Source organism: Fusarium phalaenopsidis, assembly GCF_050370095.1.
Source record: "Fusarium phalaenopsidis strain FUZ10S chromosome Unknown contig_32330, whole genome shotgun sequence".
Lineage (NCBI taxonomy): Eukaryota > Fungi > Ascomycota > Sordariomycetes > Hypocreales > Nectriaceae > Fusarium > Fusarium phalaenopsidis.
In genome coordinates, this window is record NW_028145392.1 from 74,770 (window position 1) to 94,735 (window position 19,966).

A 19,966-nucleotide genomic window follows, 5' to 3' on the forward strand; every position below is an offset into this window, starting at 1 on the left:
CAATTACCTATTCTAGGAACCATACTAACAACGTATCGCGTCGTTCACAAAGAGTTTGCACCGTCTACGGGGATAAATCCTCTGATTCCCTCTTTCTCCAAGCCATGTTTGTTCTTCTCTGTCTTATCTCCTTCCTCTCCGAAGCCTCAGCTTCCCCTTGCTGCCACGCAACTTAGCAAAACCTGAAAGGTCAAAACATCATCATGGCCCTCCTCGCCCTGCTTGCCTTGACAGCCCTTGCTGCTGTCGTCTTCCGGCTTTGGCTGCGTCGTCCCAGTCCCCGCGGCCAGGTCCCCGTATCCGTCAACTACCATTTCTCGCGCCGCTGCAACAAGACGTGCGGCTTCTGCTTCCACACGGCCACCACGTCGCACGTCGAGTCCCTCGAGCAGGCCAAACAAGGCCTGCAGCTCCTCCAGCAGGCCGGTATGCGCAAGATCAACTTTGCCGGCGGCGAACCCTTTCTCTACCCGAAGCTGTTGGGCGACATGGTCGACTTTTGCAAGCAGACGCTGCGCCTAGAGTCTGTGTCCATCGTCACCAACGGCAGCCTCGTCAAGGAGCGCTTTCTCCGCGAGCACGGCCACAGCATCGACATCCTGGCCGTCAGCTGCGACTCGTTTGACGAGGCCACCAACATCGAGATCGGGCGCGGGTCCGGCGACAACGTCTCGCAATTGTACAAGATTGCGGCGTGGTGCCGCATGTACTGCATCAAGTTCAAGCTCAACACGGTCGTGAACCGCCTCAACCACGCCGAGGACATGAACGCGCACATTGCGGCCCTGCAGCCGTTCCGCTGGAAGTGCTTCCAGGTGCTCATCGTCGAGGGCGAGAACGACTCGGCTGCGACCCTGCGCGACGCGCGCAGGTTCCTCGTCACCGATGACGAGTTCGACCGCTTCTGCCAGCGCCACGGCGGCCAGACCAGCCTGGTGCCCGAGCCCAACCGGCTGATGGCTAAGTCGTACCTGATCCTCGACGAATACCTCCGCTTCCTCGACCGGACCGGCCAGCAGCCGTCTCCGTCGATCATAGAGGTGGGTGTGCAAAAGGCTCTGGAGAGTGTCTTCTGGGACGAGACGGCGTTTCTTGAGCGCGGGGGCGTGTATGACTGGGGAAAGGCTTCGTATGTGGGGGATGGCAAGGAACTGGAGTGGTAGGCACGATGTCGCCTGTCGTGCCGTGGAGGACGACATTGGACCCTCGGGACATGGTCAGCCAAGACCTGACTTTGTGGCTCTAACCATCAAGGGGGATGTTGCGCTTGTATCGCATATGTATAAGGCATCCATGTCGACGGGGCAGAGCAGAAGATGCTGATACGGGTATTACAAGCATAACTTTGAAATGGGTAGGCTTTACGGAATACCGTAGGGTTGTGTTCCGGTGGATCCTTGCAGGTGTGTGCTACGGCCGAGCTGAGTCCTCCTCTTCTTGGCTGACCGCGTGCTCGAGTCTCCAGATAGAGTCAATCGGCTGGAATACGCGATGGACCGAGTTGCTTCGGCTTAGTCTTGGCATGTGAACTTGATATCAGACCAACGGGGGGATTAGCTTCGGCTCGGATGGTCTGGCCGTGAGTAGTGTGGCTAACAAGCAGACCGTCTGATAGACCGATTGAGTCCGTCTGATAGACCGCCGCAGACCGACAGACCAGCCATTCTCGTCAGACCGATAGACCGGTCAGACCGGTCAGACCGGTCGGTCTGGGTTGGCCGAAATGGGCTACTGTTTCACCCCCGCCATTGGCCCACTGCGCCCCTAGGAATCAGGGGTAGGTCTGTTTACTCCGCCTGGCGCGTCTGCACTCGCCAGAAAACTATTGCAAACATTCGCGTCGTGCTCCGTACGTACGCGCCCATACCCGCATCATGATATCTTCTAACAGGACTTCAAGCCCTGTGTCGTCTATACCGCAGTCCCTTGCCTCTTATCTACCTCCAACCTCGACCGGTACCACCACCGAGGACACGGCAGACGATGCTCCCCAGTGCGAATTCGATGTCGATTGGGAGAACATATGGCATTGCGGAAAAGACTTGTGTGCGTTAAAAAGAGGCCTCGTCATAGACGGGTCGTCGGCACAAAGATGAAAGAATTATGGATATGTCGGCATGCTGCAAATTTAGAGCATAAAGGAGTACGTTACTGGCTTTGTAGACTCTGCCACGAAAAGAGGAGCTATTGGATGCTCTGTATGCCTCGTCAGGGATAGCTCACGCCGCGAGGCACCTGCTCTGTTAGCACCAAATCGCTGAATTTGGTGATAGTAGTCCCAACGTGATAACTCCGTTTACCTTGGCGGCTACGTCTGCGTCCTCTTCTGTGCGTCCTCTGTCGCGACAGGCCAGTCTAGGCTTTTAGCTCGCCTCCCACTTCGATGAAAGGTCATAGAAATCTCGTTTCGTGGATTGGATTATCCTCGAAGATGTAACCTTCCGGCAAGCATCCAGCGAATGGCTTCGGTGGCTAATAGCAAACGGCGGGGGGCTTGCAAGTCAGCTGCTTCCTGAGCATCACACAACGGTCTGCTCATGGATCCGTCAAACCTTTGAATCCCGACGATAGATCATCTTTAATCTCGTCAAGGGCGCGAAGAGCTCCGTTTACCTAAGCTTTGATCTCTCGACTGCTTCAAACGGGTTTCACTACATCGGCATCGTCGGCCACTTTGTTGACAGTGAGGGCGAAAAACGTGATGTCCTTCTTGGACTGCCGCGCCTGGTTGGCCCACACTCTGGTGAGAATATGGCCTCGTATGTCAAGGAGGTGATCGACTAATACGAAATGGGCTCCAAGCTTGGATACTTCATGCTTGATAACGCCGAAAGCAACGATACCTGCCTGGAGACGCTCGCGAACTGGTTCCGCATCGACATTGGCCGACGCCGCTTACGTTACATAGGCCACACAATCAACCTGGTGGTCCGGGCCGTCATCTTCGGCTCAAACGTTACTAAATTCGAGGCGGAGCTTCGTGGGGCTACGGATGAATTCAGTTTCGACATTTGGGCCAAGAAAGGGGCCATCGGCAGACTCCACAACCTTGCTACCTACATCCGCCGGACCGACCAGCGACGACAGGCGCTTCGGCGTTTACAGACCGAGCTCGCGGGGGATGATGCCATATTTACCTTGGAGATCGTCGTTTGTGGCAAGACACGCTGGAACTCGATTTACATTATGATCAAACGCGGTATGCGTATATATCTGTGTCACTCACCTCTGTTGGACATTTGCTGACACGGGATCGGCTTATCATAGCACTCGAACTATGCAGCGCCATCGAGCTCTATCAATCTCGCTGGCAAAAACCCAAAAATGATCCCGTCCACCGTAATCTAACGAGGGATTTCCTCAACGCTGCGGACTGGGCTGAACTAGAGCGCTTCCAAGACTTCCTAAAGCCGTTTTACATCCTTAACACCCTGCTCCATGACCCAGAAGCGATCTTGACATCCTTGCTTAGACACACAACTCTGGCTGTGCGGGTGTCGTTCTTGGACTGGTCAAGCACGTTCGGAGGGCAGTCAAGGAAGGCCAGAGGCTCAGGCTCGCCCTCATGCTTCTTGAGCGACATAACCGCTGCGAGTCACAGGTGACGAGGACGAAACAGAAAACTGGTCTAATTGGGACTACTCTTGTCGGCATTAGCATCGCTGCCAAAGTCAGTGCGAGCATAGCTGATCTCTGCATCCTTAGGGAGGAGCATTTCGGCGGGGAAGAACCGCTCGTGGTCGACCAGTGAGAAAGGAGCTTCAGTGCCCCCAGTATGCTCGCCCTTGGATATAGCCCTCAGAACTTCGAGATTAAGGGCACCGAGATCGGTATCCCAGATCATCAAACTATGAAGACCCATTTTGCTGGGATAATCGATCCTCATCTAGGATGACTCGGCGTCGTAGAATCTAAATAGAGAGAAAATGAGCGAACATGACGCATCTGTTTCACCTATTCTTGAACTCACGAGATCCGGCAGTGGCCACTGTAGCCCATGTACGGTATCGGGCAGCGGCGGCCTCGTCCAAATGCCGGCAGGAAGATCTGCCGGTTTTATTAAGTATTCTATGATCTCTATTGGTTAGGAAGTAGTAATAGATACGGTTCCCTTTGTCAATTAAGTGGCTCTATGGCTACTTAGCGACATATGAGAGAATTTCAGCCGCGGCATAGCAGCGACCAGACTAACCAGTACCTTTGAAGCCACAGCCGGGTTTCTAGCACAAAGGGTCTTCGCACTCAAAGCATCGATTATAGAAGCCAAGCCGAGTACGATGCCAGAAGGCTCAACGCCAACGCATTAGAACTGCAAGAGGTTTATGTATCAGTCAAAAGTGCCAGATAGATACTAAGTATTCCAGTGACACTTACCAGGTCCAAAGCACAGTCAATTTCAGGCAGGTTAGTATGCGACAAAACTTGCTTTCCGGCAGTGTTCTCACTATCCCTGTGCAAGTCATAGGACATAAGGTTAATCCAACCGACATGGGCCTCGATGCCCTTAACATCGAAATGACGAAGGGAACAGTAAAGAGGATGCATTAAGAGTGACAATCGATTCCCCACCGCTCGCGTTAATGGCCACTCACAGCTCTTTCATTCGAGCCATATACTTCTTACCAGCCCAGTCTTAGTCGTCGCAGTCGACAGCTATGGGATATTCCCAGTCTGAGACAGTGTCAGTAACCTTCCTGCAGGAGATCCCCATAGGGTTAATCCAGGCTTCGGAGACGTCATGCTTTTCAAGCACAGTTAGAGTGAAAAAAAAAAAAGAATCCTGTGACAAGACTGTCAGGGGTTGGGATAGACGGAAATCCAGGCGGACAAACTTTTCTCTCAATCTGTACTGTTCTTGTAGATCATTGTAGGTATATTGATCACTTTCACGTCCCGCTCGAACTAGGGACTTACCCGAGAGAGCGTAGGCTTGCTAGCCTCGCTGTCTAATTATTGTGTCCGCCAAACAATCGTTACCTAATAAGTCCTCAATTGCCGTCAATCGGTTCGATACTAGCATAAATATGCAGCGGGTGCTTGACCTAGCTTGCACGAGCACTTTGAATTAGAAGCCCGTTGCGTATGATCAGCTACGCATTCCGTGTCCTTTGCTCGAAAAGCTCATTCTGCAGCTTCTGTCAGCCAAGGGACCTGGGCTGTCTGAACGACGATATACGTGATTGCCGGGAATAGCCCAACAATCATCTGCGGGTATTGAGTCATCAGCATGCGGTAATATCGAACTTATCGAACTGACTACGATTCCAGCGTGGGCAAGTCCAAAATTGAGCCCCGGTCAGTACGTCTAGCAAGCTGCTGAAAGTTATTAGAATCGTGTTTTCCCATCGACTGATCGCCGCGTGATATTGGGAGACCCTCTTTGTAGCTTCCTAAAGCACGTAAGCGTTCGAAATGTGATGCAGAAGATAAATGTTATTATATCCGGGTCATGGGTTCTCACTGCCTTTGGCCTATCATCCGGAAGCCTGGGTCGTCAGGAACTCACTATTGATCCAATGAGCGGGCTGCATGAAATGAAGGCGAGCATTTTGTGCTTTCTCGGAGCTTACTCCACGGTGCAGGTACATGATCCTGCTGCTGCCTAGTAGTACCTTCCATGAGAGCGTCTTGAAACACAAGGCCGATCGGCTTCTCAGATCTATCTACGCACCTATACCCGAAATTTCAGTCGAAACCAACCACACCGACAACCACTTTCCACGAAACCGACCGGCCGCCGCCGAACCCAACACGAACCACAATGGCGACTCCGGTCCCCGAAGTCGAGATAGATCGCGACACGGGCGAAATCGACACCCCCGCAATCAACCATGGGCGAAACCAGCACTGCGCAGGACGATACCATGCAGGATAACGTCGAGGGTAGCACCGCTGCTGCAACCGATAACAACACGGTCGACTTCAGCGACCTTTTCGCCAACATCAACGACGACCCCAACCAGGAGGAACTCGATATCACCACGAGCGAATCTGAATCCGACCACGAGTCAGACCTCGAGGAGATAGAGCCTCCCCGCCCCGCCAAAAAGGGCGGCAGACGCCTGCTTCCCGACGCGCCCCACGCAGTGTCGGAGGCGCATCCCACCGCCGATACCAGGAGAAAATCGACAGGCTGATGAACAGCTGCGCCTCCGCTAGCAACGATGAGGAAGACGAGTTCGTCCAAAACGGAACCTACGCCGACTACAGATACGACGGGCCCACCAAAGGATCCGCCACGAAGAAGATCTGGATTCGACAGGACGCCCTCCAGTGCCTCAACGTCGAATTCTGGCTGACCCGCCCGGGGCATCAGGCTGGACAGGAGCCCGATTTCGACTGCCCCAAGGCCGAGAGGAACCACGTGGAGTACGAGCTCTTCCTCCGCCTTGAACACCTGATTCACGAGTACTACAACGGCACTGAGGACGGCGAACTCGGCGATGGAATGGCCGACGGCGACACTCCCATGACCAACCCCGTCGAGAAAGGAAAGGAGGCCGCCGGAAGCAAGCGCGAGAAAATCAAGGGCGAATCCAACTTGGTGCGCAAGACCAAGAACCGCGTCCGAGACGCCGCAAAGGCCTACATCAACGGCGGATACGGATACAGTCGGGGCAACAAGAAATGGTACACCGAGTTCCTCCCCGATCGTGCCGAACTCATGCTCTCTCGTTTCGTCGATCCCTACGGCGCTGCCAACGGAACCATCGCGGGCCACCTCCAAACCATGAAGGCTCCTGGATGACCGAGATCGGGGGACGCCTTGATACCGTAACTAGTAGTAACCAAGCTAGAATCGACGACAACATGTCCGCAGTCGCTGCCAATGCCGCCGCCACCTCGATCGCCACGTCGAAGGAGGTCGACGAGCTCAAGACGAACATGCCAAACTCCGCGACCAGCTGGTCGTAAAGGTGCGTCAGATGGACGGCGAGCAGAAGAAGCTCGTGAAGAAGGTCAACAAGTTGAGCGGCGAATCCAATCACTACCACGAGGAAATCAACAGCCAGGCGATCCGGATCGCCGAATGCGAAGGCATGAAGAAATCGATCGACGATTTCAACGAGACCATCAGCGGAATCGACGTCGAGATTCAGAAGATTGTCGTAGCCGAGGTCAAGAAGCAACTCGCGGCTAGACAGCCAGCCACGACGATTCGCAAGCCGAAGCCAACCCCTGTCCTGGAGGACCCGACCGACAAGCGCGCGAATCCGGCACCGCGAGACCCAGCTGCTCGCAGCAGCACTGGCGCTCGCGGAGGCATCGCGAAGGCCTTCCCTTTCGGCCAATCGCCCGCCAAGTCCAGCAAGAGGCGCCCGGCCGGAAGCGCCAAGCCGGCCAACGCATCTGACAAGCGCAAGGTTGGTGAGATCAACTGGGATTAGGACTTCTTCGACGAGGAATAAAACGGAAACAGGAATGGTTTGGAGGAATAAGGAAGAAGAACGAAAGGGTCGGGTAATTGGGATTTTTCGAGAAAGGGACGGAAGGAATCACGGAGTTTGAGGAATACCCGGAATATATTTATGAGAATGTTTCGCTGCTGGACTGGACGAGGAAGGATAGGGAGAGCACAGACTCGGATTCTGCTGGTGCTGTATCGGAGAGCCAATGGAGGCCGGGTCATCAACAAGAATGCTTGCGAGGAAATCGTCAAAGTGCGTCTGAAAGGAGTCACCTTAGGTTGCGTGGCAGTCGAAAGGCTAACTGGCCTGCTAGTATTGCAAAGTCGAGTTGCAGACGATGTTTGACCTTGACAATCAACCGGGCTCCAAGCCCGTGGCGAGCTCCGATGAAGCCATGATCTACGCAACCTACGCGCTCTATCTCAATCGCCTCGGCACAGGTGTCAATTTCGAGGAAAGGTTGACCTCCTACTGCCTGAGACGAGGGTTAGCGGAGGCTCTTTTTCACGTTGCCCCCGACCCAATTGTTGACCAGGTAATGCGGCACAACCCTATGACAGGCTGTCTCCAGAACGCATACCTGAATTTCCGCGTCGGCTGGAACACCCAGATGGCTTTCCTGGGAGAAGAGCCCTCAGACAACGGCTTAACCAGAGCGTTCACACATATGAGTATCAGGTGTGACGCAAGGATCCCCCAAAAAATACCGAGTGAGGAAGTTGAAAAGCTAGGTACTGATCCAACGATCGAGACACTGTCGAAGCGTACGGAGAGCATGTCGTCTGCAATCAAGCATGACTATGGTTTCATCAGCCGAGCACCAAAAATGGTGCTGGATGAATACAGAGGACTACAACGTGAGTTGAAAAATGCCAAGAAGAAATTCCTGGAGGAGATGACGAGGGTGTACCGGGACGCATGCAGGAGCAGGCTCTATGACGAGGAGTTGGAAAGACAACTGACTGGAGCCACTCTCGACATGACCATCGGCCCCATGATCCATCACCAGCTAGAGGAACGGAATCAAGTACGGATGATTCTCTGCGACTTCAACCGGGATTTGAGCTCGGATAAGGTGAAGGCGCGCAAAGTCTGCGCGATTGACCTTTTGATCGCTCTAGCGTCCTGCCGGGAGGTACGACGTCCCACACAAAAGTTGATGGCCAGTACAGCAGGTGGATCTGGCGCTCAAGAGACGAGTCTCGCTTCGCAGGAGGCTGAAAAGGATGAGGCGATACCTCGCAAGTTGGAAAAAACCCAGTGTCCCGTTTGTATAGGAGACGAGCAGCTATCATACGGGGCAAGAACTCGCAAATTCACGAGAGTCTCCCACATGATGACTCATGTCGACCGAGTTCATTTACAGCAGAAATCTCCAGGGTCTCCTTGGGTCTGCTATCATCCCAGCTGTAAGACCGAAGGCAGACCTCTTCCTCTAGAAAGCCTGAGTCATTTTAAGAATCACGTCAAGACGGAACATGGAGTAAAGCTTCGCGAGTGAGAGGATCCGCGATTCACTTAGAATATGTTTCCTATGTAGTGGCAAATCAATTTCGTACATGCTCAAGGAATTTCTGATTCCCTCTCCAACCCCAGAGGCCCGTTCGCCGCCCACAAGCCCATTGATAAAACGCACGGTCAACTTCTAGCAAAGATATCGCTGGGGCTTGCTGATCCCCACGATGCTTGCATCGTTCTAATACTAGGCTGGAGAGTCGCGATGGACGTACTCTAGATAGCACAAATGAGGTAGATACAGCCATCATCTCAGAGCACATCAGGAAGCTCCTATTACAATTAAAACAGATTCCTGACGGCGACACGGGGTCTCCAAGTTTCAATCCAAAGTATTCGCAGCGTACTTTGAAAGGTGTTTGTAACTCAGCATGGGGTGGAAAGTGTATTTGCCATTCTAGGATCCTCTATCAGAATCACGTTAATTATGCCTACAAAGAAGCTAGCATCGTGGAGCTGGTATGTAACCTCGACTATGGGCTCCTAAGTTGCCTAAATACGGGAGTGAATGAAGTGAATGAAGTGAATGAAGTGAATGAAGTGAGCTATTAAGGCGCTCAGTTTGTCTAGTTTCTCGGGTGGGGTCAAGGTATTCTCCCTGTTCTTCCCTCCCTGAATTGCCTCAGGGCCTCAGACTAGGGAAGCCCAAAATTCGAGGCTTGACCTCGGTCTCTGCTGAGCAAATCACTTCTAAATGTACTACAGACCATAGACAGCTTTGTGAGCCTGCGGTTTTTTCGAGAGCTTTAATGATGGCATATAAAGCATTCATATGGCATAGGGGAGAAAATAGACATCGCACAATGAAGCACTGTCTTACATATAATTGCATCATACTCAGGCCGCCTAGGCTGACCGCCTACCTTCCATATTCCAAACTCCCTGCCAAGAATTTTGCCGTTCCCCCTACAATACGCAGTTTGGCATCTGTTATCGCATAGGAGTGGCCATGGAGCCCGACAAGTGTGAAACCTGTCGTGGTAACAAAACGGTTATGGGTATTACGTGCCCGACCTGCGGTGGTCGGGGCTAAGCGCCTTTCGAGGTGAACATCTTGTGTCGACAGGTATGTTGTTCCCCTGCCTCTGTATTCCTCACTGGTATCTAACACACATCACAGGCGCTCGGAGTTCATGTCAGGAAGCGTGGGAAAGTGGTTACGCATATCAGGTAGAATTCATTGGGCTACGGATGAAGTGTTTTGCGGTATGGGCATGCAGTAACGTGTGTCCTATGGACACTGCTGTATCACCTCTTTTGCGTCTCTTCGCTTGTACAAACTCGGAAACCACGCAGCATGCCAAGGACATATCAGGTCCGCCATATCCACCAAGACTCCGGCCCCTTTCCAATTCTCTGCCCGTAACGGCACCAAGCAGAACCCAGTGAGCCAAAAAAAATCCAGCTGCGCTTGTACAACCTCCGTATCCAAGGTATGATCGCTGTCGGACACATATTCATATACAATGGCGTGATAAGATTCACTCGGTAAAAGTTCACGCATATCGCCATCTAGTCTCATCTCACGAGGGCGCAAGGTCGAAGGGAGTGCGCAGAGCTCCTTGCCACTCATCATTGTCCAGCCATAGCATTTCCTCAGGTGAGGCAGGGTACTGTATTTCACCGCGCCGGGTGTCTCTCGAAATAGCTTTCGGTCGAGACCCTCATTGGAAAAGGCATGGAGATTGAGAGCCGCATCGGGCCATGTTTCCGGCTTTGGATTCAGCCAGATGGGGTTGGAAGAACGTTCGGTTGCATGTCGCATCGTTTCGAGGAGTGAGGCGTTTTGGCATTCCCGCTGGATAGCCCAGTATCGCGTACCCTCCGGTGGGTGGTTGTCCCAGAACTTGGTTGTCAGCGAATTGCCTTTGCTGGGAGGGTGTCATACGAAACATACTACTTTGAGCGCATATACCTGGCCACCAGCATCTACTTTCCACACGATGCCGTCCTGCCCATAGCCTAACAGGTTGGTAAAGGTGAATGCCCCCTGTTGCTTGAAACGTCCCAGTCGAGGCCGCCGGAAGTTTGCCCAGGCACAAGCGGTTGTGGTATCGTCGATCAATTTCTCATCGAGGAAGGGTTGCTCTTTCGCGGCGCGACATCTTCTTTCGAAATCTGACAGAATGGGGTCGGGTTTGGGGGGTCGCCACCGTACACGTTCAGACAAAGACATGATGCTGAGATGAAGGTCGAATGTGCCTGTACGGCTTCAGCCATTGACTGGCTTCACGTGGTACACTACTTCGGTAAAACGTAACCCCGCCTTCTCTGTCTCCTGACCACATCAATGAGGTCCCCGCTTTATGCATGTATGCATGAACCTTAATTCTGATGGGTGCTGCCTGTTTTGTGGGCGCATAAACCCCAAATCTGTGGTCCAGCACATGGCCGTTGCTGACCACACACCTGTGATAGACCACACTATTGTGGTGCATCCATGGTAGTGACGTGGCTGCATTTCCACACATGGACCACAAGAACGTGGTAGGGCTGTACACATGCGGCTTGATCCATGTAGTTGACAAATCTCTCGTTACCAAGTCTCACTGGACCGCCCAACCTCGTGTTACTGCTTGATCCCCTTTAGGGCCACTATTTGCTTACTTTGAGTCCCCTTTCAGGTTTAGTATATCGTCAAAGCATTCAACGCCACGGGATCATTTTACATGTACCAATGGCTTACAGGGCATGTCCCTGGAGTTCATCAAGAGTAAGCGCAGGCCATGTGAGATCATCCAATAGGATACGATTGCGATACCCGCGGCTTCGTGTGATGCAGTTTCGGCCGAGACCCACGTGCAACCACACTAGGTCGGACTAAGGCAAAATAGGAGAGCGAACTGCTTTCAATGGTTTGTAGGTTGATGGTTCTTGCAGCGCATCTCGCCATGGCCGTACTTTGGTGCAGATATTTGTGTGTATACAGCGCCTGGTCGCTCTTCATGCGGCCTTCACATCAGCGCTGTTAATCTCTCAGCCTGCTCCCATCTCGGCTCATCACTTGTGTGAACTCTGAAAGGAATAAGAATGCCAGCCGTTGCCACATGAATGGTGCTTATTTCCTCTCATTCAACACATTACTTCCAAAGACTCATCACTTTGCGATATTTTTTGTCACAGAACTGAAGCTCAACAGACATGTCATCGGCTCCGGACACGTCCCCCGGCCCTATTGTCTATTCTATGACTTTGTCTAAGTGTTTGGCTTAACCGTAATATATGTCTTGGCCTCTCCTTTCTTCTCGAGCACGATGCCGGGGCGTTCGTCCTGGGCGGGACTGGATTGAGAACTTCCTAGCTCTATTAGCTAAACGGCGCTTGAGTGAAAAATGATGCATCACGCTGTCTGGCTACCCGCCTTGCCTCTTCTCCTTCCAGGGCGAGGTGTGGTCCCATCGACAAAACGCGAGTATCCGGGATGGTGTCAGTCGTGGCCACTGTGTAACGCATGAGTAGACTTCTTTCTGAGCACTAACCCTGACATGCGCAACGCCACGAGCCCTCGACTAACCGAGAGCTTTGGGCATGAACGAAGGGGGAAAATCATATTCGCTCGATGACACCACCACTGAGGAGAGGCTGTCCTCCTGGAGTATAGTGGCCGCACACTTCTGGTATCGATCCCAGCCGAAGCTGTAACTGCCACCCATTTCAGACATTGCCATACTAACGCCGCATTGTGCAGCAGCCGAAATACCGGAGAGGGGCATGGTGGGGATGAGGGCCGTCTCCTGAGGCGAATTGTAGGAGAGGGAGGTTGTTGGGTGCGGCTGGGTGAAAGCGGGGGCAGGCGCCGGATTGCTTTGTGCCATAGACACACAGACAAGACAGTTATCGGTGCTAGCAGGTGAAGCAACACTGGAGCTCGAGGGGGGCACTCCCCACAGCTCAACAGGCAGCTGGCTACTCTGCATGCCATGTTGCAGCCACGCGTTGTCCTCAGGAAACACCGAAGTCTGTTGGGTGACATCACCAACGCGCGGGCGAGGATGTTTTATGAGAGAGAGGATTTTTCCTTTCACCTCCTCGCTTTTGCCGTTGATAAGTTCGCCAGTTCCACCCTCTTCGAGTCCTTCGAGAGCCGAGACGTGGGTGCGGAAGACAATTTTGTTAATCTCCTGAATAAAGTATTCATGAAGCTTCTTGCACCACTGCTTCCTATCCGGCCAGTCGCAGGTGTTAGCCACGTTGACGCAGTAGACCTTCTTGTGGTGCTTGGCGAGGGCGTCGATGGTGTCTTTGGTGAGCTTGTAGGCGACCTCCTTGCGCAAAACCATATCGATATACACGACGTATGCCTCAATGTGAATGATCTCTTAATTCATGATGGCCTCGAGGAGGGGGTTGTTGGCGTCACGCTTAAAGTCGGCCTCGGGGGTCTTGGGGAGCATGATCGAGGTGAGGGTCCAGATGGCATTGGGTGACGATAGAGTCTCGGTGAGGTATCGCTGGTGCTGAGGGACACTGTTGAAGCGACGCTGCTTTACTCGGTTGTCGCGACGCTCCTCTTCTCGGTTGATGCGCTTGAGGGTTTGTGTGAGCCAAGGCTCAACCTTCCAACCCAGGACGACACTGACGGACGAGGCTCGAGGAGCGAAGGGAGCAGCCGAGGCAGGAAGAAGTGGCGGAGTCATGAAATTGACCAAGCCGCAGACGGGCCAAGGAAGGTGGACGAGTCAATTGATTACTGGCAGTGAGAAATATTCATGATGAGTGGCTCGGGGGGGAAATGTCGTGAGCAGTGAAGGCAAGATGAGTGAATCACGGATGCTTTATAAAGCCGGTAGGCTCGCAGAATGTTGGCTAGGCGCGTTCCCTCGTGAGTCTGTTCGGCGCGTGTGGAAGGACCCCCACCAACGGTGATCATGTGGCAGCGATGGGATGCGGACGTGCCTCGACGAGTCCTGTCAGCGCATGGCCAAGCAGGCTAGCTTGTAGATGGCTAGACCGAAGTCACTTTTCTGGCCCGCTGTGAAACCTAGTAGGTGTCGTTAAAGTGGCAGGAGCAGGGAACAAACAAGGAACGATCATCTTCTGGATAGGCGAACTACTGTGCTCCGCGGTGAGATTCATCACATTCTCTTCTACATTACAGGGTGCTAGTTTGCCATACGGTGGTGAGCTTGTGGCACCTTTCAGCAACAACGACAACCCACCCCCTCATGACTTGCTTGACATACAAGTATTGAGAAAGTAGTTGTATCTATAATTAATCATTAAAAATTACACATCGGACGTCCTTAACGCCACCGGCAACAATAGCACTGCCAACAATCTGGCGCTCCGCGTCGCCAGCCTCAAGCACAGCTCTTAGTATAGAATGAAGACGCAGATGCCTTGACCATGGCCTTGGTGAGACAGAGTGTCTCTTTTCGACACGGAGGTATCAATATTAGCCGGCCCCACGTGGACACGCAGGTCCGTGTTGTGGGTGCCCACGTCCAAAGTATTTATATCATCCTTCATCCGCACTCTGTAACTCTATACCCTGCACTGTCATGGAACACCTACATGGGCCCAATGGCCACCGAGCTGCGAGCCCAGATAGACAACAAGTCAGCCGTGGGCCTGCACCTGGGAATTTTCAGCGCCTCAGGTCAGACAGTTCCATGCACGACTCTGTGGCGACTACCGCCACTGAAGAAGGTGATTATAACTTGAGGTCTGGGTGGAAACAAAGAGCCACACCTGGTCTGTGTATTCTATAGGAGTTTTTCAGTATATGTTATTACACTCTCTTATATCTTGAAGCACCGCGTGATCCTCAACGACGTGCATCTCTGAGGACTCTGGCATCCTCACCCGTAGACTTTTCTTTTTGGCGTGGATGATGTTCTTCCCTGTGTGCTAAGGTACCGCCTTGGGCCAAGTCTTCTGGATCACGCATGCCGGAAAGGCAACTCCTCCGCGAGGCCAAGCCGCGACCGTCGAAGCTTATCTGAGGCCTTGACATATCTTCTCGTACCAAGTCTCATTGCCTTCGATGCTTCTACGGGACCCCCATCACTCAGTAACCATGCCATTGATCGCTTTCATCTGAGAGCCCAATCCAATCGCGACCTCTACCGGGGAGACGAAGATGATGGTGTGGATCTGCGATCGAGTTTCTTTGAGCAGAACAGTGTAATCATCAGCAAACGCTTATAGAAGTGCCTATGAGTTCATCTCGGCACGCTCTACGCGAGTAATCCTGTGCAATGTGAGCCCATGATGCAGTTGATCGACCCTGTCTTGGATATGCAGCTTATTATCATCTCAATGCTCTTCTCCCTTGGTTAGGCAAGGCTCTCGGGAATGTTTCGAGCACACTGATTGAATCAGTGGCTCAACTGGCTGTGGACTGCGGCTGTGACTCAAGATGCTGTAGCTTCCTTGGATCGGCGAAAGCGTCGTCCATAATGAGCAGGACGCGAGGTTCTCTATCTGCATCTCGAAAAAAGATATCGATTCTGCCGTCTTGCATGGCACGAATTCACGTCACTCTTAATAGAGATGTTGATCTCTGCGTGTCCAAGAACGAAATCATCATGATAGTCCGCAAAATGACGGTATAAGTCTGCAACCCAGGTATTCAACATATTTTCACAGCAGGGTCGGGACACGTTCTACGGCGTACCACAGGAAAGCACAAAAGAAGCAATATGAGCGGCGTTGGCTTTCTATCTAGGGCAAGGTACTGCGCAGGAAGAGCTGCTGGCGACGTGGCATGGAAGCCTGCGCGCCATCTTGAATTGATTCCCCTCATGATTCGAACACGTTGATCCTGTTGTCTATTAGTCTGTACCTGAGCTTGTGCCACCCTTCGCAGAACTCTGCCCACTGTCCATGCATTGTTCCGTTTCCCTCGTTTCCAAGAAGCACCAAGCTTCGCCGACAACACGGTTTCCGTAACTGTCAGATGGGAGCCGCTCTGGAAGGACTCCACGCAGCATGGAAGGTGCCTTCTTAGGGCGCAATATCGTTCTGAAGAAGTTTCTCCAGACAGTAGCGGCGATCAATGATTGGTAGGACGCTGACCCGGCGCCAGTGGAGGATGGACTTTGGATTGGGAGAGGACCTTCTCATTCGTTGGCCTATAAGGAAGTATATGCTCGATCGGCGAGGGGATGAACAAGGCTCATAGCCATGCTGTATTTGTTCCGGCTGATAGAAACCCCCGTGGTATTGTCGCCCAAGAGTGGTACGGGACGAAGACCGATCGCATGGAAAAGAGCCACCAGCGGCCCTTGCCATGCCCTATTGTCATAGTCTGGTTATCACTTGGAAAATCTATTGTGTCTTCGTTCTCGTGGTCACAGTATCGCCGCGAGACTCGACGAACTAGGCGTGATGGCCGATCGTGTTCAGAGGGTCTGTCATGATACCGATCAGCGGAGCCAGATGAATCACGGGGTTGATAGACTGTAGTACTGGCCTTGAATGACTGGCGCTGGTCAATGCCGCTGCGCTGCCGGGCCTGAGACGGCTGACAGGATGTTGCTTGCCATGGGTCGCGGTGCAGCAAGAAGACGTCTGAGTCGACGGAGGGAGAGTCGGGGGTGGGATACTTTGGCGGGCGACTCGGTGATAGCAGCTCCGGGACGGGGAACTCGGCGGCGGGAAGCTGAAGGGTGGCTATTCACGGGTAAGCCATCGGTCGAGGGCTCTCTGGAAGGAATTAGAGCCCAACGGAGGTAGGAGATTGTTCTTGAAGCGTGGAGGAAACTTGCCCGTGGGTGTGTTCTATCCCTCTGTGGCCTCCTCAGCGGGGGGCATAAAACGCGAGACTCAGGGAGGTGAGGGCACAGTCGATTCAGCCTCGTGTATTTTCTCCCCCGCTAGCCTCCCAGATTATGGGGAACTGCCTGAGAAGACCGCCGCTTGTTGGCTGGAGTGAAGAGAATATCCTCACCATGGAAAACACCACACCAATGGACGTTCTAACCGGCTCTGCGATAAATGGGGGCGGTCGAGACTGGGGGTGGACGGAATTTGGACTCAACTGCCATCATGACCGCCCCGAATCTTGCCATGCTTTGGCCCATTAGTAACAGCTGTAAGATTCGGTTTGTAGCATCATCGTGTGGCTGTCTTGGGCCTACGGTTGTTGGATTGACTCACTAGTGAGTGGATACGTCTTGCATGAGCAGCGTTGAGCATCCCTATCTAGCAAGCATGCTTTCCTCTTCTCTCGCCCGATCCCTCAGCTATCCGCACCCCTTTCCCGGTTCGTCAAACAGGATCACCAACGTGGCGCTTCCAGACCAAGCAGTGTCAATTTTGCTCCACCTCCAGCTGAATCAGTAGGCAAAAGGGTCTGCCCCTCTCGTTCCTGTAGTGCACACTCTGCCCGGCGTAACAGAGCAGTTGGTCCGGTTCCCACCTTAGCTCCTTGCCACTGTTGTCAGCAAGGATGACTGTACCACGGTCCTGAAGGAGTACGACGGCGTTGAGGTGGCCTTGGGATACTGACAAGGTCGAATTTGGCTCAAGCCGAAACACCTGGGGCTTCCAATGATCCATATTGACAACCCTCCATCCCCGACTCTCGGCGACCCAGGGGATCAGGCTGCGCTTTGACCTGGCCAGCATGGATAGGGGAGGGGAGGACCGCGTTGAGAATCCACCAACCTTGTCCTTGAGACAGTCGAGCAACTTTGGGAACAAATCAGGGAGGTCGGGGCGCTGGAGGAGTGGTGCTAGGCTGACCACCTCCCTGCCAGCCACGCTCTGGGCTTCCTTAAAAGCAGTGTCTAGGGAGATGAAGTTGCAGAAAAGGCCAATACGGAAAGTGAACCGTTCACCTAGTGCATCTTGGCCATACGGTTGATGCGCTGTCTCAACGGCATCGCGGCTTCCGATTAGCACAGCGCCTCCATTTACTTGTCGTCGTTTCTTACCTGAAGCGTCCAGCGAAAGGAACATAGATGATATTGGGAACGCGGAGTCAGGTCGAATCTGATGGCCTCTATGGCCGATAGATGTTCCGATACTCCCCCTGAAGAATTTCCATGTGGTGCTTGGTAAAGTTCGCCACCTTGGATAGCGCATTTGCTGCATCTGGGTACCCAGCATCCGGAAAGCCAAATCAGGCTGGAGGGAAAACGAACGACGGCGAACCGCGAGCTCATACGTGCGGAGTCCGACAACGCCGGGCAGGTGGAGCTCGTCCATCATTCGGATGAACTTTTGCACCCCCCACCTCATCCCATCAAGCGCTGCATCCGGCTTGTCCAGTGTCAAGCGCATGAGATTTCGCGCTTCTTCCAGACGTACCCCCCCTGCTTCACCGCTACCTCACAAGCGTCAAGCAGGACCATGATCTCCAGTTGGCGGCTTGGGTCCAACGCCTTGGCGAGTTATTCGGCCAGATCCGGATAAGTCATATGTTTGCGAGTCTGCGGCGGATATTGGCTTGTCAGGGTGAGCCTGCAAAACAGTGCCGCAACATCCTCGTCAGTCTGAGGCACTGTGAAAGCCCAGCCATTTTCACTCTGGGGAAACTGTCTCAGAACGGTCAAGACGTCATCCTTCACATCTGCGTCGGGTCTCGATAGCGTGTTTGACCCCCCAGGCTGCCATTGGATGATGTTTTCCATTGTTGGCTGGCGACGGTGTGGAAGAAATGTCGCGATGCCAACTTCCCCGCCTGTGAATCTAGCCTTTCTTGGAAATCTAGATTTTTAGTTCATCCCCACAGTCCGGGCCAGTCATCAGCCGCTCGTTAGTCCCGCCGAGTGGAGCCCCTAAAGCCCACTCGCATGCCAGGGTGGTAGGGTGGCTCCTGAACCACCACTCCTCAGGACAGGGACAAGGGCAGGATTGTGGCACGCTTCCGTGGTAGATGTACCTGATGTTCCTCGACTTGGCCCCTTGACAGTTTGCCTGATGGTCAGGACCCGAACACCCCTTCGATCGGTACCTTGGGCAATGCCTTGATCTGTGCCTAGCCGTGAGGATTGGAGATTTTCGACAGCAATATGGCGATAGGTACATCGTTGCTATTGACAGGCGGAGCTCAGAACCTCGCATAAACCCATGTTCTCCTGCGGTTGCCTTTTTGTCCCCTCGCCTTAATCCACCTTTCAATTCTCACCGGTCTTTTTTCTTCCCAGAAATTGCACTTTGTCTACTCCTGCGAACCAACTCTTCGACCGGCGGTGGTCCAGGCGGTGTGATTGCTGTCCAGCTCCAACCCACAGAGTGCGGCACACCCCAAACCGACCTCGGCTCTCTTGTCAACTAGCTGCCTTGCCAGGGCGACGGCCAGTTCTGATGGAGTATTCGACAAGCCTCAATGCGTTGACCAGGTGTCCCAAGCGCGTCAGGGTTGACTCTGAGCATGTTGACGGCCTTCCTACGTGGGCGAACGGCCACGAGGGCAACGGCAACGACTACGGCAACAGCATTGGGTGGGACGTTCAAGTCTTTGGCTTACCTGCCGAGCTTTTGACACCAGCAGCTTCACCGGATTCAACCTTTGACCTTGCTGAGTCTGCTAATTCTTCTACCCTACTGCCTCATCAAGGTGAGTATGCGAACCATGTCAAGCTGTCCGCTCCTCTTCTACCTATTGCGTCGTCGCCTCACCACCTAGATCGCCGTTACCAACCAAGAGTTTTCATCAATTGTATGAGAGCGAGTCAAAATTGAGGCATGGGATGGTAGACCATTGTGCTGACAACCGTCGCAGTCAGACCATACTCTCCTCCCACCTCACGGGGCAAGCGTTCGCGTCCCCTTTCACAAGCCCCTCGCAAACCTCGACTACGTCCATTACAACCCAAGCCAACTTCTGGAACTGCAAAGCTGGCGGAGCCTCGGAGAGCCACATCGCCTGACGTGAGGCCTCCCAACAGTCCTTCCACTCTACCTAAAGATTCGCTTGACGCGGAGCCCCGGAGAACCACATCATCTGATGTGAGGCCTCTCAACAGTCCTTTCACTCTGCCTGAAAATTCCCCGGACATTTTACACGAGCACGATCTTCGATACTCTCGACCAAACGACGGTAAAATAAATGGTTACATCAAGCTGAATTGGCCCCCATCCGAAACTTC

General features: G+C 53.2%; 6 protein-coding genes across 6 annotated transcripts; 3 read left to right on the forward strand and 3 right to left on the reverse strand.

The window, feature by feature from the left end:
• Window positions 1-203: 203 nt before the first annotated feature.
• Window positions 204-1,163, forward strand: LRP88_12979 (uncharacterized protein; the record flags this gene model as incomplete). The annotated part of the gene is made up of 1 exon (XM_083249363.1): window positions 204-1,163. One exon carries the CDS (start codon window positions 204-206, stop codon window positions 1,161-1,163), a length of 960 nt encoding a protein of 319 aa, XP_083094848.1.
• Window positions 1,164-3,628: 2,465 nt separating this feature from the next.
• LRP88_12980 (uncharacterized protein) lies at window positions 3,629-3,886 on the reverse strand (the record flags this gene model as incomplete). The annotated part of the gene is made up of 1 exon (XM_083249364.1): window positions 3,629-3,886. The coding sequence occupies one exon, from the start codon at window positions 3,884-3,886 to the stop codon at window positions 3,629-3,631; it is 258 nt and encodes an 85-aa protein (XP_083094849.1).
• A 1,945-nt stretch (window positions 3,887-5,831) lies between these two features.
• LRP88_12981 (uncharacterized protein) lies at window positions 5,832-6,748 on the forward strand (the record flags this gene model as incomplete). Its single annotated transcript, XM_083249365.1, has 2 exons — window positions 5,832-6,088; window positions 6,145-6,748. 2 exons carry the CDS (start codon window positions 5,832-5,834, stop codon window positions 6,746-6,748), a joined length of 861 nt encoding a protein of 286 aa, XP_083094850.1.
• Window positions 6,749-6,905: 157 nt separating this feature from the next.
• LRP88_12982 (uncharacterized protein) lies at window positions 6,906-7,388 on the forward strand (the record flags this gene model as incomplete). Its single annotated transcript, XM_083249366.1, has 1 exon — window positions 6,906-7,388. The coding sequence occupies one exon, from the start codon at window positions 6,906-6,908 to the stop codon at window positions 7,386-7,388; it is 483 nt and encodes a 160-aa protein (XP_083094851.1).
• A 5,045-nt stretch (window positions 7,389-12,433) lies between these two features.
• On the reverse strand, window positions 12,434-13,204 carry LRP88_12983 (uncharacterized protein; the record flags this gene model as incomplete). Its single annotated transcript, XM_083249367.1, has 1 exon — window positions 12,434-13,204. The coding sequence occupies one exon, from the start codon at window positions 13,202-13,204 to the stop codon at window positions 12,434-12,436; it is 771 nt and encodes a 256-aa protein (XP_083094852.1).
• Window positions 13,205-13,243: 39 nt separating this feature from the next.
• On the reverse strand, window positions 13,244-13,561 carry LRP88_12984 (uncharacterized protein; the record flags this gene model as incomplete). Its single annotated transcript, XM_083249368.1, has 1 exon — window positions 13,244-13,561. The coding sequence occupies one exon, from the start codon at window positions 13,559-13,561 to the stop codon at window positions 13,244-13,246; it is 318 nt and encodes a 105-aa protein (XP_083094853.1).
• Window positions 13,562-19,966: the final 6,405 nt, after the last annotated feature.